The sequence below is a fragment of the Pelodiscus sinensis genome, chromosome 4, assembly GCF_049634645.1.
Source record: "Pelodiscus sinensis isolate JC-2024 chromosome 4, ASM4963464v1, whole genome shotgun sequence".
Classification (NCBI taxonomy): Eukaryota; Metazoa; Chordata; order Testudines; family Trionychidae; genus Pelodiscus; species Pelodiscus sinensis.
The window spans coordinates 47640012-47656795 of NC_134714.1; the positions used below are offsets into that span (position 1 = coordinate 47640012).

Genomic DNA, 16784 nt, shown 5'->3' on the forward strand with positions numbered 1-16784 from the left:
GTCAACTCTTAATCCCATCTTGCCACTATAAAGTATTGGTAACCACAAAGAGAACAGCTATACAATTATCTTTCACATGTTTTTAATCAGACTTTTTCCTGAAGTGGAGCAACTTGTAAAAGATTGAGGTGGAATAAAACAGGGGCAATTATATGACATTTTCAATGGCTTTTTAATTAAAATGTATGACACACATTTAGCACATGGGCTCAGATTTCATTTCATAAACAGATTCAGATATCTGAAGAGGGGACATCAGGTTGTGGATTAGTAGCCAGAAAAAAATATAGATGGAAAGTCCAAGAAAATAATAGCACTTTAAGTGTAATATATCTAGTGGTTTAAGAGATGGAGTTTTGTTTCTGATCATGTTTTGGGCTATTATTTCAGAAATACACATCATTAGTCAAATTTTAAGTATTTTAAAGATTAAAATAATTAAGCCCTTACATTTACATAATTTGGTACTTATCCTATAGGAAGGCAAAAATAGATATCTAGAAGACAGCCGCTGGTTATCTTTTAACACATAAAAATACTGATAAATAACTTGACAAGGCAACAGCTGACTGAACATGTAAAGGTGTGTTTTTCATTCACTGTATGAAACTGTATAATGTATGCTATTGTAAACAGAAGTAGGGTATAATGACCTTTACCTTGTGGGGCACTCATCTTTCTTATCAATACATATTGTCTGTCCACGGCCATACCACTCTCCATCATAATAGAGCCTTCCTTCTTCAGACCTAGCACTGTGCAAATGCTTTTCTAATTTGACAGGTGCTAAAATGATCAATAGAAATATTTATTACTCATCATGCATATATTGAAGTCAGGTTTATAAATTGATTTTCAAATACTTAGCTGTATCAGCACATGCATACATGTGAAGTGTTTATAAAAAGGGCACTGCTACCTTGGGCAACATCCAAACTGAAATCTAAGATACTTAATAGAAAAAGATTTTTTTTCCTTTCATCTCCTGTTGCAGTGGAGTCTATTAAAAACTACATGTCCATCTTCAGATAAAATTAACATTAAACCACAGTATCTCTAGCATTCCCATATCAATAATGTGACATTTGCAAACATCATGGTAGCCGGTATTTGTGGCAAGTCTTTAAGTATCAGCCACTGATCAATTTTCTTCCTCTCTCCTTACTCCACATATTTTAACTCTTCTCATCCCCAAGACAAATGTGTCAGCATACTATTTCAGGGGTTCTCAAACTTCATGACACTGTGACTCCCTTCGGACACCAAAAATTACAACAAGATCCCAGAAGCCTGAGCCTGGACGGGTGTGGAGGAGGCAAAGCCAAAGCTCAACTGTGTCAGACCTAGATAGAGAGCCAGTAACCATACTCCTGCCACCCAGGTCTGAATCCTATGGTGGCTTGGGCTTTGGTCCCAGGTAGTGGGACTTGGGCTTCAGCTTCAATACTTGGCCCCAGCAAGTCTAAAGGCAATCTGGTGACCCTATTAAAAAGAGGGTCATGATCCACTTTAGAGTCCCAACCCAGTTTGGGAACCATTGTACTATGTCATTAACCATAGTACACAAACAGAAATTTGTCATTAAAAACAGCCACACCTATCCATTTTCTCTTCTCTTGTTTCCCAGCCAATTCCTCTCCTTTGTTTCCTTTTCTTCCTAATGCAGGCATCTAAGGAGCATATCACCTTGCTATCTAAGCACTGTGCCCTTTCTATATCCCAAGTTCTCTTTTTCATTGGCTCAGAGCAGTACAGCATAGTGAAATGGATAAGCTTTCACAGGACTATCTGAAGCTCTGCTTAACTTCAATTAGCCACCGTACAAAGTTCAACTAGGGAAGATGGAAGCCACAGAAAAAACATTAATAAGCTGCACTGATATGCATCAAGCCAATCCAATTCTCTAATGGGCTACTCTTTCCATTGGTATTCTTCCACCATTTAAGTATTAACCTTGCTTTGAAAAAACACTTCATTTAGAAGATACTGAAATGATAATGGAAAGAACTACTTCATATAAATATATGTTAGAAAGTAAGACTATCATTGGAGGGAGCAACCCCTCTGCAAAGCACAGAACACTTCTGTGCCTCAGCTAAGGCCTGAGAAAAAGGATGCAGCTTAGGGTATGCCTACAATGCAGCAAACACAAAACACATAGTTGAGAGTCTCAGAGCCCCAGTCAGCTGACCAGGCTTACATGGCAGGACTAAAAACAGCAGTGTGGGTGTTCCCACTCAGGCTGGAGCCTGAGCACTGAGATCCACACCATTCTCTCACTACGTGTTTTGCTGGAAGAGGCAATGCAAATGAAGTGCTGATTAGCATTTTCTCATGCTTCATTTGCATTGCCTTCTGACAAAACATGTAGTGTAGACATAGCCTCAGAGACTGGGCGGAAATATCTATACTGCTATTTACAACCCCATAGTCAAAGTCTGAGTCAAATGACCAGAGCTCTGCAACTTGCTGCTGGGTTTTTTTTGTCCCCCTCTCTTTTTGAAGTAAAGACATACCCTTAAAGCCCTCTGGTTTCCTTTCCCCTGCTCAACCACTGCAATCCCTTTTGTGTCTGATAAATCTCTGTGCTGTCTAGAGGAAATCTATGCTGTTGTGCATAAAGAGTTTTGTTTTATGAAAGCAGAATGTATTAAGTAGTGAGGTTTTTATGACTTACGTTCTGGCTTTACTCTGTGTGGCCCCAGCGTTGCCATTGCCTGGAATTACAGAACAGGAAACGCCAAGAAAGTTTACTTGAATATAATTACTGCAATGAAGTTCTTTACTATATTAGCATTTACATATTTTAGAACAAGCATGTAAACATGTATAGCAAATTATTTTATAATACTGCATACCATAGAATACTTACATATGAGCATGTAGAGCAATAGATCAAAATAGCTTTAACAGGCTTTTGATTTTAAATAAACTAAGAGCAATTCTTTATACAACACTGTATAATTGATGTTACTCTCCGCAGGTTGCCAGCCAAACCCAAAATAGCACAAAACATTTTTAATTTGTCTTATAATCAATAGCTGCCAGATAAAGATTTTGGAAAATGAAAAGCACACTCAAAAAAGCGATAGAAACAATCCTGCCTAGCTTGGATCCAAGTAGCAGTTTTAGCCAAATAAGTTCTATGGCTGTGTTTTACTTACTCTCAGACACACTCAAGAGCTACTAGGGTGAAATTATGTTTATGTCCAATGTTTGTTCAGCAGAATTCCTGCTGTAGTTCAAGCAAAGCAGTTTCCAACTTTGTGTGTTCGAGACTAAATTGTGATGGATTTGCTCATGCTCCCTTGTACTTCACTTTGTTCACCTTCTTCCACGTTTATCTCCTACCCTCATACACCTTCAGTGTCCTCTCTGTGTATTTCTCTTCTGTATATTTTTCTACTGTGCTTTCCCATCTTCTAGTGCCGTAGAAGAGAAGGAAGACAGGTGGGCTTTTAAGTAGTCATCCAGTTATATGTGCAGTTTAGGGAAACGTTCACAGTCAGGGAGTACAGCTGTAAAGGGGTAACCAGTTAAGCGGTACCCAGCTCAGCCTGAGTATGCCACAGGCAGGATTCTGTTACAGCCCAGCCAGGCCCACCATGCCACAGGCAAGGGGCACTCCAGCGGTTCCCACCCACAACACAGTGAGACGGTTAACCATGTAGTTTAACCAGTTAACATTTTAAATGAGATTTTACGTCTATCAGAAAATGAGGTGGATCCAATAAATTTCCCTGTCCTGATTCTCTCCATGGCTAACCTTCCTCTAAAATAGTTTGGTGCTCCACAAGATAGGAAACACTGCTTCTAGAACCAACTAATCATCAGGTTGTACGTTTTATTAGGTCCCAGGACATTACAATAGGAAGGAGGTTTTCTAAGCACTGGGAATTGGGGTGGTGATGTTTAGTTAGGTTAGAATCTTGTCTAAAGTCCCAACAGCCAAGCTCCATTCATTCATTTATCCTCCAATCATACCTTCCTTATTGTTGTCCAGTCTTCAAGTATATCGAGGTCTTGTAACATATAAACTATATAGGGGCGTTGAAAAGTTAAGGAAACCAACCTTTAACAGTGAAATATGCATAAAAAGTCTGCAATCTTCATAATTTGAAGTGACTTAATTCTATTCTGCAATTGATCCACACACAGAATTCCAAATGACGTGAAAGAACACTGCAAAAATCAGGTCTTGAGAGCCACACAGTATGCAAGTGTCACTTAAGTTTCCCAGAAGCTATCATATTCACAATTACATTAAGACTGTTATTGCAGTACACCACAGGGTTACAAGATTATAAGAGACATTATAAACCCATTCTATACTTGACACCAAAATGTTTCTTGTACTCCAAACAGAATAAAATCAATCCTGGAAGCTTATTTTTCTACAATATTGAAAGCAAGCACCTAAATTAACATCTCCAGTGCAATCTCTTAGTGATGCTAAATCATATACTATTACATGGAAAAAATGCAGAGTTTTAAAAGTTTAAAAGCTCTATCTTAAAATATCAGTTCTGTACCATCAAAATATCAAAACTGTTACCATATTTACTAGAATATACACAATTCAAAAACAGAAATTTATACATACTAGTTTACAATATAGTGTTCAGATCTATCTTGGTTTATTCCATTCCATAAGCTCCATAACAAAAGTTAAGAAATTATGAACATTTATAAGTTAAATAGCCCTGACTTTAAATAGCACATTAAGCTTTGAAGCGGTTTGAAACTAGAAGTTTAAGTTGTTTATCATTAAACTTTCATTATTAGTACTGTATTTTGTAGTTCTCATTGAGATTTACAAATCAAGACAAATGTAAAGACTATTTATTTTAACATACTGAAAGATTATAGGAAATTCCAATATGCACTATATATTGCATTAGAAAAATAACACCATACTTTAAAAAATAAATAACTACAAGACAGCAAATTAACATGGATCTTTCAATCTTGACTCAGTTTCAATTTGAATAATTTTCTGAAATGACTGCTTAATGTCTCAGACTTATTAACACTTGTTTTTCACATGGGATTATCACTCTCTCAAAATAAGTAACAACTGTGTATGTATCTTGTAATTCTAAGCTATTCTGCTAGATACCTCCAGCACAGCCATCCAGAGCATGAATACTTAGAAGTTTATACCTCCTAATTCCTTTTAGCTATTTTTGTACTAGAAAACCAGATGACAAAGTTACACCTGACTAATGAATAACCTCTAGGGATGTTAGATAATGATTCATTGAATAATATTTGATGTGGTTACATGATTATCAGTTACACAACTATTTGATAGTTCCCAAGGGTGGGGCGAGCAGCCAGTGCACTTCCAACCCCATTCCTGGAGTGGCCCCTGCCCCCCCACACTGCTGCCTCTGTATCAGAGGCAACAGCGTGGGGTGGCAGGTGGGAGCCAGTCCATGAGGGGAGCTCATTTGAAAACCAGCTCCCTGTGCAGACCAGTTCCTGCCTGCTGCCCTGATACAGAGGCAGCACTGCAGGGCAGCAACAGTCCTTGTCCGCAGGGGGCCCCAAGTTCCCCCCAGACAGCATCCCACAGAGCAGCCTACACTGCCCCCCTCCTCCCCAGCTGCTGAATCTGATAGAGGCAGCAACAGGGCAGGGGGAAGGTGGCTCCACCCCCCCCCCCCCCACCAGATCCTGCTTGCCTTTCCATTCTGTCTCTATGAAAGGCAGCAAGTGCGGGGGGGGGGGGGGGGGGGGGGGGGGAGAGAAGAGGGTGTGGAGGCAGCTCTGCAGAGCCAGCACGCAAGGAGAGATGGCTTAAAAGCTGGCTTCCTGCATGTATCAGCTCCTCCTCCCCTGCCCTTGCTTCCTCGGATACAGGCTTCAGTTAATCGGGTATTCAACTACACTATGTATGGTGACCATATTTTCTGAATCAAAATTAGGCACACATTAGCCACACCCCTGACCCCACTAGCCACGCCTCTGGAGGTAACACTCTCAGGATCAAGATGGACACATGACCAGAAGTAAAAGGTGTTGTGTGATCCTCTAAGAACTTTTCCCACCATCCTCCTACTAAAAAGGGATGAGTTTGGCCCCCACCGAATCCCTTTCATGCAACTATCCTGCAATTACATTAACCCAATTTATATCACATTAACTCAGGGGGGTGGGGATGGAGAGAGGCTGAGGGAAGTGTTCCCTTTAAGATTTTCCTCCCATGAGTGGAATGAATTTTGTGTTGTGTGCCAATATTGAGTTCATGTGGCTTGTTTGGATGTGCCACTGTGGCTCCCAAGTTATTAATAAATATCTTATAAACCTCTACCTTTTCCCTCTGTTGCCCTGTCTCCTCCCCTTACTCCATCAGCTCCCCTGTTACCTGCTGCCCCCCAAACCCCTCACTTTTTTCTGCTGTCCTGACTCCTGCCCTTCTAACTGCCCACTGCCCTCTGCCCTCCAGGGACCTGCACCCAGTCAGACCCGGCTTGCGGAGCACAGCTATGCAAGCGGGTCTATGCACTGCCACTCCCCCAGTGGAGTGGGAAGGGGCGAGGGGAAGAAACGGCTGTGCACAGAGCACACCAGCAGAGCCCAAACATTCCCTGCTCTGCAGCACTCCAGCTGGGCTGTGCACGCTCTCTGCCAGGCTTCTGGCAGCATCTCCCAGGAGTGGTTTGCCAGGTTTATCCCCCAACCAGTGCCCCTTCACCCCCTAGCAGCAGAGGTGGCTGTCTGTGAATGGAGGAGGTTGGGCTGGCGGCCACACATGGCAGAGGCAGTCCTGCAACAGGAGGGAAGGGGCCATGCGGTGGTGAGGGCTTGCTGGACAGCAGCACATGCTGCACTGGAGATTGGAGCTCTGGAAACTGCACGCTACCAGCAGCGGCCCTAGCTGCCTGCGCAAAGCACCAAAGGAGCCGCTTACATGCTGGGTGGAGGCAGGGAGTTGCTGCTGCGCTGCACTAGCACTGGGTGTATGCAAGAGTGTCCCAAGGAGGGAGAGAAATGGCGGTTCCATTTGTAGTTGGATCTGAACGGGTTTTCCGGGACCTTTGCCGCCTTTATCGGGACACCAGGACAGAACCTTTAAATCCAGGACTGTTCCAGGAAAAAGAGAGACATATGGTCACCATAACACTAGGACATCCCTAACAACCACCACTTAAATTTCAGGCACTAGCTAAAAGTACCTCCACTATGCTGAATTTATGATAATGCCATGCCATCCTAACTGAGTAACATTCATTACTATTCATTAGAACAGGTCATCTTTCTGAGAAAGATTCTAATAAAGCAACACTTTGACATGGTGTATCCCAATTAGAGACTCCCAGAATAAAACAGCGATAGAATTTTAAAAAAGAAACCCACAATCTTTAATTTCACTTTGAACAGGGGGGCCTAAACACCTCAAATGTTTGGAGTCCAGTGTGATGTCAAATGACCCCATGCTAAAAAATGTTTAGGCTTGATCCCCTTTGGCCTAACTCCTAGAGTTCAGCCCACCCCTACATTTTCTCGTTCTACCTTGCATCTGAAGGATAGCTGAAAGTCAGCAAAGACTTCAGGCCTCCTCTTCTTCCTCCAAGATAGAACCTCCCTATCAACCATCTCCAGAGTTGTGTGTTCATTTCTGGAAGCTAGCCTCTTTGAGCCTCTTACCTGCACTGGACAGCAACTGCAGACTGTGACAAAACCATGAATTCACAACTTTTAGGTCGCTGTCAAGATCTAAAAGTTGTGAATTCATGATTGTGTAACAGTTTGCAACTTATTTACCTAAAGCCTGCAAAACATTAGCAACCAAATACATCCGGAATTTAAAATATGCAATTAAAAAGTGACAAACAGGTTCTTAAGCCTTAAATTAGACCACAGTCAGTAAACAAAGTAAAGAAAATTCAAGATATGGAGTTAAATTGCACAAGCTATGGAACATAATACAAGAAAAGGTCAACAAGGCTTTGTCTACAATGGCATGTTTTGTCACCAAAAACCACCTTTTGTTGACAAAAATAGTGAGAGGGTACACACTAAAACGCAACTTTTGTGCGGGGTGGGAGGAGACATGAAATTTTGGCAGCAAAAAACTTTTACCTCTGTGACAGACTTTTGTCTTTTCCTGTCCCTTTATTGTCAACAAAGAGCCTGCATGGACTCTGTTTTGTCCAGATAATTGGCTTCTGCCAGTAAGCCATCAGGGCAGGCATTGTGGGTGTGCTCAGTGTTTTATAATTTCTGCTAAGTGTTTTGTGATCGATGCTGTCCTGCAGGCATGCGTCCCTCCCTTTTCAAAGCTCAGGAAGTATCTGACAGTTGAGTGAGCTGCTCCATTTGGGAAACAAACAAAAAGAACAAATTAGTGGAATGCTCCCATTCTGCCCTGATACAAACATAGCAGCAAGCAGACTGCTGTTGCAGGGGGAAGGTTGGACAGACTGCTGTGCTGCTTTGCATTCCTCGGCACAGAGAACTCACAGAGATACTCATGATGTTTCTTCCAACAGCTGAGAGTACTGTGGGAGAACTCAGAGAATCCCAAGAAGCACAGGGACCAGCTCTGCCTTTCCACAACACTGCACTGTGGGATGTTTTCCCACATTGCTAGCTCCCCTGTCTATAGATAGTGCAAAGCAATGTGGCTATGAAATGTCAACTGTATGACCAGTTTTCACTTGTGCATGTCAACAAACCTTCCCAGTGTAGACATAGCCAAAGTTTTTTTTCTACATAGCGTAACTCTTCTTAATAGAGTTACCTAGACAGGGGTATCTTTTGTTCAAGTTTTACAGTTTTTACTCCACAGCTGAACATTACACTATCAGCTGAACTCAGCTCAATAGTGTCATATTATGCCTCCTCTCTCTGCCTACTGCCAAATTCGGTCATTTTATTTCAATGGAACTAGAAGGTGTGTTTGGCTCTGTACAAAACAAATGCAAATCTTTGCCTCTGAGGAGCCTGTAATCTTTAAAAAAAAAAACAAAACCCACCCACTACTTTCTACCTCTAAAGCAAAGTATAATTTACTACCACCTCTTCTTTTAGTTTTCCTGCTTCCCACATCACTTTACCTTTCATCCTCTTAAAAATTCTGCTATTGATTATGTCAGTCTTTAAATTGTGTCTCTACTATTCACAAAACTGTTTCTAATCTTCATTTTCAAAACACCATCTACAACTCCACCTACATTTATTTTATCTTCCTTTTACCTACATCTCCAAAGTCATCCTCCAGAATCATTCATTGCAGCCTCCATTTCCTGAGCCTTGTATCATGCCCTCCTTAATCTTTTAACTTCTTACTTATTATGTCCTAGGAAGCTGTAATTTTCATTCATATTTATCCATTTTTTAGACTTCTGAAACTTGGACTTCAGTGTCTCAACATTATCAGAAAAATACATTGTCACATCATCTTGCATACCAAGTGCATGGAATTGTATACCTTTTAAAGACTGCCAACTTCTTGGAGTCAGAATCATGTGTTTCTCCATGCACCAAGTATAATTATACTATTACTAGACATATCAAATAATGCTTTAGTAATGTACCAGAACAATATTATACCGAGTTTTAAATACTCTAGAATATGTGATTAAATCCCTTATTTTAAAAGATTAGTCAATGACTAGTAGAATTAAGTTTCCAAATGTCATCTAAATTTAGAATATTCTCTGTGCTTTCTCACTAATGTTATGCTTGTTTTTCCCTAAGCCTTCCCTTGTGTCCTCTCCATTCGCTCCAATTTGTTTGCTAAGCATGATTAGAACAGGCTTTTCCTCTTTTTTCAGTGTATGTTACTCTCACTGTTATGATTGCTACTCTGTAACAACTTCCTTCCTCTGTTTTTTCTACTTGGAGCCAATGCAATGGACAAATGTATTGAAACAAAGTCACAGAAGAAACCTGGCTGACATGTTCAGGAATTCAATTGCTTCTATTTTTGGAAATGGAAAACCAGATGGAATTTAAAACAGTCACTTCTGCAAATAGTATTTTGAAAACAGTGATCTTAATCTGGATTTTAAAGTCACAAAAGATGACTTACCAACTAGACTTACCAACCACAATTAAAACCAAATCTGTCTGCCAACAGCAGTAAGAATGTATATTTTTAAGCATTCTTTTGGAGATGAGCTATCTTTGTTTTTCCAAAGAGAGGCTATTAGAAGCTACTATCAGATAAGAGAATGTTATGGAAAAACTAATACACCAATTATGTACTCAACAAAACAAACGAAGGACAAATCTCCTAGATTTGAGAGAGTTTGTCTGTCTATCCATTTGTTCAAGAACTCCTCCTAAACAGTAAGAGCTAGGACCACCAGACTTGGTATGTAGCTTCCTCTTATTACGGCTTACAGAAAGGTAAGGATTTGGCTGTGCCAGGACAATGGAATGTGCCTGGAATGTGATAGTTTTTCATAACACAGAAAGGGAAGTGCTGCTAGCAGGGACAGTTATACTATGTAGTAACCATAGGGTAGCAGCAAGGGGCCAGAAATGGAGATAGTCTGGAGCTATGGGCATCAGGATAGCCTTGGGGAGCTGCCGCGTAGCGGTGCACCCCAACTAGCTTCTGCACCCCCCCCCCCCCCCAATACACCTCCAGCCCTGAGCCCTGCACCGCACTCCTGCCCCAAGCCTCCCACAACCTCAATTCCTTGCCCTGATTCCTGCACTCCTCACATGCTCCTGCCCTGAAGGATCCAAGCAAGGTCAGGTAAGTCTTCTAGTACTTGCATATGCATAAGTCAGACAAGATATAGTCATCTGCAAAAAGCAAAACAAAACAAAACCAATTTTTGAAATATTAACATTTTATAGTTATGCTTGGTCTGCCTATTCAGAGACTTCACTGTATTTACTAAAAATCACTAGAAGTCATGGATTTTGTAATCACGCTCACTCTGATATCGTAGGTTGAACACAGATATGCTGAACATATAACTGTATAAAGTCTCCCTGAAGAAAAGTTGTAAATTGTGTTACTGATATTCACATGGCAAGAATGTGCAAGTCAGTTAAAACTTCCTAACTATATTAAAATATATGATTGCTTGAGCAGACAATGTAAGGGGGAACATGTGATAAGTAGGCTATACAAAATATTGCACAGACAAGGACACCAGAAAAAGGATATCTGATATGACAACGGGTTTCTTTTTATCTGGACTAAATGGATCCTTTCTTTTTTTCCTGGACTGTAGTTCATCATTCCATAACTCTGGAAAAAAAAACCCCATCAGAATGCTATAGTTAGATGGACACATGTATTACTCATGAATTTGATGTTTAACTCTTTTACAGTAAAAAAACATATTGTCTAAAAAGCATGGATCTGAAAATGTGACCTATAACAGTTTGTGAGAAGAATGGCAATTGCCATATTTTAATGTACTATATTGTGTAGACCTTTATTTTACCTATCCACCAAAATTAATAGATTCTCCTCATAGCACAGTGATTCCCAAACTTAGGGTCGCAGGACATGCAGCACTGGGATGACAGCAGAGGTGAAAGTCTCTGGCAAGAGTTGGTTTGGGCACGCCATTCTACAGGAGACAGGCAGGCAATTTAAAGGGGACAGCTGGGGGCATGCTGTAGGGGAGGTATGCACACTCCCAGCTAGGCTACTGGGAGAAGCTGGCAACAGCTCCCATCTGGCCATGTGCCCAGCCCCATTCCTGACAAGGGGTGATGCGTGGAAACAGTCCCTGTCCAGCCAGGCTGCGGCTGCTGCAGCACAGCCCCGGCTCCGTACTGCCACGTGAAGGACTGGCAGTGGTATCTTCACTCCTGCCAAAGTGGCTTAGCCCCAGCCTTGTTTCTTTTGAGGGGAGGGGGACAGAGGGCAGAACTGGGTCTTTGCTTGGCTGGGGTTAAAGCAGCCCTGCCTCAATCCTGGGGCAGGACCTGTGGCCTGGCCCCCATCTGGCCACAGCCTCAGCCTCACTCCTGCTGTGGAGTGGAGAACGGAATGAGCCCCTCGCTGGCTGGGACATGGCTCCTGCTGTGGTGGTTCAGCTCCAGCCTTGCACTTGTGGGGGAAAGAAGGGGCCAAAATTGGCTCCTGTGCAGCCACGGGAGCCTGGATTCAATCCTGGAGCAGGCCCCATAGTCTGTTCCCCATCCGGTCACAGCCCCATTCCTGGCACGGTGGTCCAGCCCCAGCCCCAATCCTGTCAGGGGGCAGGGCACAGAAATGGCTCTTGTCCAGCCACAATTGTGGTGGCCTGCCTCCAACTCCAACCCCAACCCTGGGATAGACTCCATGGCCTGTCCCCATCTGCTGCAGGAAGGACTGGCAGCAGTCCCATCTGGCCCTGGCAGCCTGGTCCCAGTCTCAGTCCTGCATGGTGGTGGTAGGAAGGGAGATGGAATTGGCTGCAGTGGCCCAGTCTGGAACAGGTAGGTTAATCCAGCCCGCGTACCACACTCTCTCCCCCATACATCCCAACCCCCTGCCCTGAATCCCTCACACCCAATCCAGACTCCTGCACCCTCCACCCCTCTGCCTTGAACCCCTTGCACTACACCTTACATTTATATTTCTTACAGGTACTGCTGTATTGCAAACAAAAATTTAGTTCCTTTCACTCATGGTCAGCAGGCAAAGCTCTGCGGAGGGGTGAGGGGAATTCCCCAGCAGCCACACAGGGAGCTCTGCAGGGCAGGGGAGTCACGGGAGAGTTCGTGTGGAGAAGGGAGAGATAGACTTTAAAAAGATATTATTGGGTCACAGGCATAAATGATTTTTCCCAACTGGGTCTCTCACAAAAAAAAAAAAAAAAAAAAAAAAAAAAAAAAAAAAAGCTGGAAAACCACTGCTATAGCAGACAAGGTATAGTGACATCTTCTCTGACACCAGATTGTATTTACTTTAAGTTCACTAAGGCTAGAATAAAGTCTAAAATACAATTAACAGCATTTCAGTGTGATGAAAGGCTCTATGGATGCAATACATGTACATAATTGACCCATAGCTAGCTACAAAATGAGAGATATGGCAATTTTCTGCAATACCCTTAAAAAGCTATATTGAATCAAATTTAAGTATTTTTTGGTCCACTGTGTATTAAAAGGCAAAGATTATGGATTATTATAGACTCCAGGATTGCATGCAACTTCTCCTGGGGCAGGGGAGGTGAGATGGGATGTGACCCCTGGCATGTTATGAACTTTAAAAGGACTATGGCAAGCAGTATGCCAGACAAGAATGAACTTTCGGGACAAACCATATCAAGTGTTTTCTCTAGAGATCAGTACAATTTCTCCTCTGCAGTTATGCAAAAATCCAGAATATTGAAATTACACCCTGAAAAGGGAACCATTGTCTACTAATTACTTCTTCCCATAACCTGAAGATCGAAAGTCCAATCCATGAATTTCCCTTTATATAGATGTGCTTGTTCTGAACTAAGTTTATAAAATTGTAACCATGGAAAAACATCTTTGTGAGGTATGAAGGATTGACTCCTACCATAGTCCTAATTAGAGATGGGGGAAGATGTCTGGTAAGCTTGTTGGCATTTGTTTGAATTCTTTTCTGTAATACATTCAGGAGGGAGAGAGATATTGGTCTCTGCCCAAGAGACATGATAGCTGAAGAACCTAGAGTAGGTGCTCTTAATGGCTCATGGAGGGACATTACTAGTGCACTTGCCTGAACTATGACACCAGGTAATTAAAAATCTTTCTTTTAAATCCTATTTACCTGAGGTAATATCAATGCTATGTCTGTCTTCTTCTAATCTTCTGATCTTCTCTTCTAGTTCACTTTGTACAGTGTCATACAACAAGAGCTTCTCACTCTGAAACAAAGGCAAATAATTATAAACGATGCATGAATGCATACATTTTTATTAACTAACTGCACTTAACTTATTTAAAACTCAGGTGCCACATAATAAAAGTAGCTTTTGAAACATTTTGCAACCATGATGAAGCATAAGCCACATTTTACACCTGATTCTGAGTCCCTCATTCATCTGCTTTTTCAATGTAAGGTTCTGAGTTTACACTTAATTCCAGATAATTCATGTGGATATAAGATATACAGATATAAAAGAAGCATGTATGCGCTGAAGATCTGAGTTGGACCATGACAGGAAGGAGATGTAAAGCAAGCTTCTAGATCTCCAAAAGAATGTTCTCTAATTGGACATTATCTCCCCTCATGACAGTCTGATGAAAGACTCAAGATGAGAAAATGATAGACCCATCACTCATGCTCTTCTCAAGATATGGAGTAGATCTAAAGTGAAGAGGGAACATTGTGCACTATTGATTTGGTCAGGATAGCAATGAATAAACCTGAATGAATGGTAGATCTTACCAAATTGAAGGGGGTTTGAGTGTGGGTCAAAAACACAGATCACGTGCATTGATCAAGACATGCCCACTCACTTCTTCAGACCTATAAAGTCATGCCCAGGGACGCAAGAAATACCAGACTGGGATAGAGGACGCAGGGAGGAGGGGAAATGAAGCTCCCTGTTCCCCAATTTGTACAGGAACATTACTGGCTGTTCTTCCCCAGCCAGGGAACATGCACCTGGCCTGTGCCTGCTGGAGCTGGAGAGACATTTCTCACCTGGCCCCAACCTGCTGCACTGAGAGAAGGCTGGAGTAGCCCTCTCTTCCTGGGACACCCTGTATACTGAAACCCTCATGATAAGCCCAGCCATTTTAATTAAAATATACAAACTGAGTTAAGGTCCCAAGGAATGTTGGGTAAATCTTCTAATAGTACATATTTGATGCAGTATCTATGAACTGCTTAAACAGAGCAATGAGAGTTTTTAAACCATTTTATACAGTATCTGAAATCCCAGAACTGTGCAAGTCATTTTACATTAAATGAGTTTGGGACTTGGGGTGATGTACTTTTATTGTCTCTTCATTTACAGGGATGTCTCCTAAAGGATGACAAATATATATGCATATTTGGAGGATTTGGGATTTTTTTTTATTTAAATTGCAACCAATATTTTATCCCAGGAGTCATTAATGAAGAGAAAAAACATTCATTAGTTGTGTTCTCTTTTATCTACAATAGCACCCGAGACAGTTCAAGTTGGCTGAGAAATTATATGGAATCAATCAGTTTCTTCAGTTGCATCTAAAATTTCACTAGTTTCTCTCTTCTGTAATATAAAGCCTTGGATGCCTGATTTGATTTGTGAGAATATATCAGATTCCCCATTGTCAAAAATAACCAAAAGTAAAGAAAAACAGATGAACCAGAAAAAAAAATATTAAGGAAATACCAGAAAAGATGCATGCTCAAGTCCTTATTAAGAACAATAGCCAAGATGTATATAAAATCTTTTAGATAAGGATAATCAAGATGTATTTACTAACACTTTCAAATATAAAAAACACCTTTAATTCTAAATGAAGGTTAAATGTGCATGAACTTAAGTCAGTTCTACAAATTTCTATTGTATCTTTCATATCAGTGAATGAAAGAGGCTAATGACTCATGTCTGTAATATTAATAACCAGTACATTTGAGCTCCTGTCAGTGGAGGCAGAGTAGCACACTTTTAAAAACATCCACTTGCCCCTATGTGGCCATGCCTGGTGTGGGTCTGATCCAGCTTTCTGGAAAGGCAAGAGTCACCATCCCTCCAGAACCACCCCTCATCAACCCCACTTATCCTGACTGCCTCACACACAACCCAGCATCCCTGACATACATCCTATTCACTGCAGCTCCACCAGCTAGTTCCCTCACCCCAACATCCTACTCCTCCAATATCCCCCCATTCCTGCCACAGCACAACATCTGCCATTCATCCCCACTCATCCTGTAGCCTTCTCCCAACTGCCTCCCACCCATTTCATAACCTGCCGGCATCCTCCCAGCCACTGACCAGAGCCCTCCTAGCTCAGTGCTCTGCTCTCACCCTGAGCTCGGGAGGCTCTTCCCAATCCCAGCAGCTCTGCTTACTATCATCATCCACTCTATACTTGAGGCCAAATTTGAGTGATGAGAAGCTCTGCAACCCTGTGCACCACACTGTAACACTATCCACCCAAATCCAGTGACTGGGGCTCCACGTAAGCACACCGAGTGCACATGAGTTAATCCAGGCCTGTCCTAAAAGAATTCAAAGACAGGCTTTCAGGGGTGGCAAAGACACTGAAGGGGATTACATTTGGGAACTGTTTTCAGTGGGTCTGTAATTCTTGTGATTTAAGAGAGGAGACTGAGATTTCTTTGCTAAGCTTGTGTTTTACTGCCATGTTGTCGCTGAAAAGTATAACAAGGAAACAAACTCCTACAGGTGTTTGTAGGGATAGTAAACAAAGACTTATCTAACAACTAGAGGTTCAGGAGGGCTAACTCACTTGTCTGGAGTGTAGGAAACTAAATTGCAAGGTCCCATTGCTCAAGAATGGTGTCAGACATGAGATCTACACCTCTGGAGTATGCTTCAGAAATCTAGAACTAGAAGTAGTGATCAGCCACTATCCGGACCTGGGGTCTTAGAAGTACATGGAATTCATCACAGCAGACTTATCTATTCAGACAGAGACTAGATCAGGTCGTGACAATTAATATCTGGGCAAAAGGGTAATAGTATCAAAAATATGAGGCTCCATATTAGTTCAGACATTTCAAGTACTATATGCATTAACAAGAAGAAATTGGCTTTTAAGGATTAACAGATGTAATTGTTCTACAACTTTGTCTATGCACATACTTTTTTAAAAATCTACTGCTAAAATGATCAGAGATTCTACTGAAACAGAGAGGTCTATTTCTGCATAATGACCAT

At 41.7% G+C, this 16784-nt stretch overlaps 1 protein-coding gene across 2 annotated transcripts in view; it reads right to left on the reverse strand.

Annotated features, from left to right (window-relative positions):
• BRMS1L (BRMS1 like transcriptional repressor) overlaps positions 1–16784 on the reverse strand; it is a 58063-nt gene that overhangs the window by 8840 nt on the left and 32439 nt on the right. For both annotated transcript variants that reach the window (XM_006117696.3, XM_075926925.1), the window contains 5 exons: positions 13712–13808; positions 11138–11221; positions 3985–4049; positions 2678–2717; positions 660–786 (listed from right to left, as the gene is read on the reverse strand). In XM_006117696.3, the coding sequence (XP_006117758.1) occupies positions 660–786; positions 2678–2717; positions 3985–4049; positions 11138–11221; positions 13712–13808 (413 nt within the window). The remainder of the gene's footprint in view (positions 1–659; positions 787–2677; positions 2718–3984; positions 4050–11137; positions 11222–13711; positions 13809–16784) is intronic.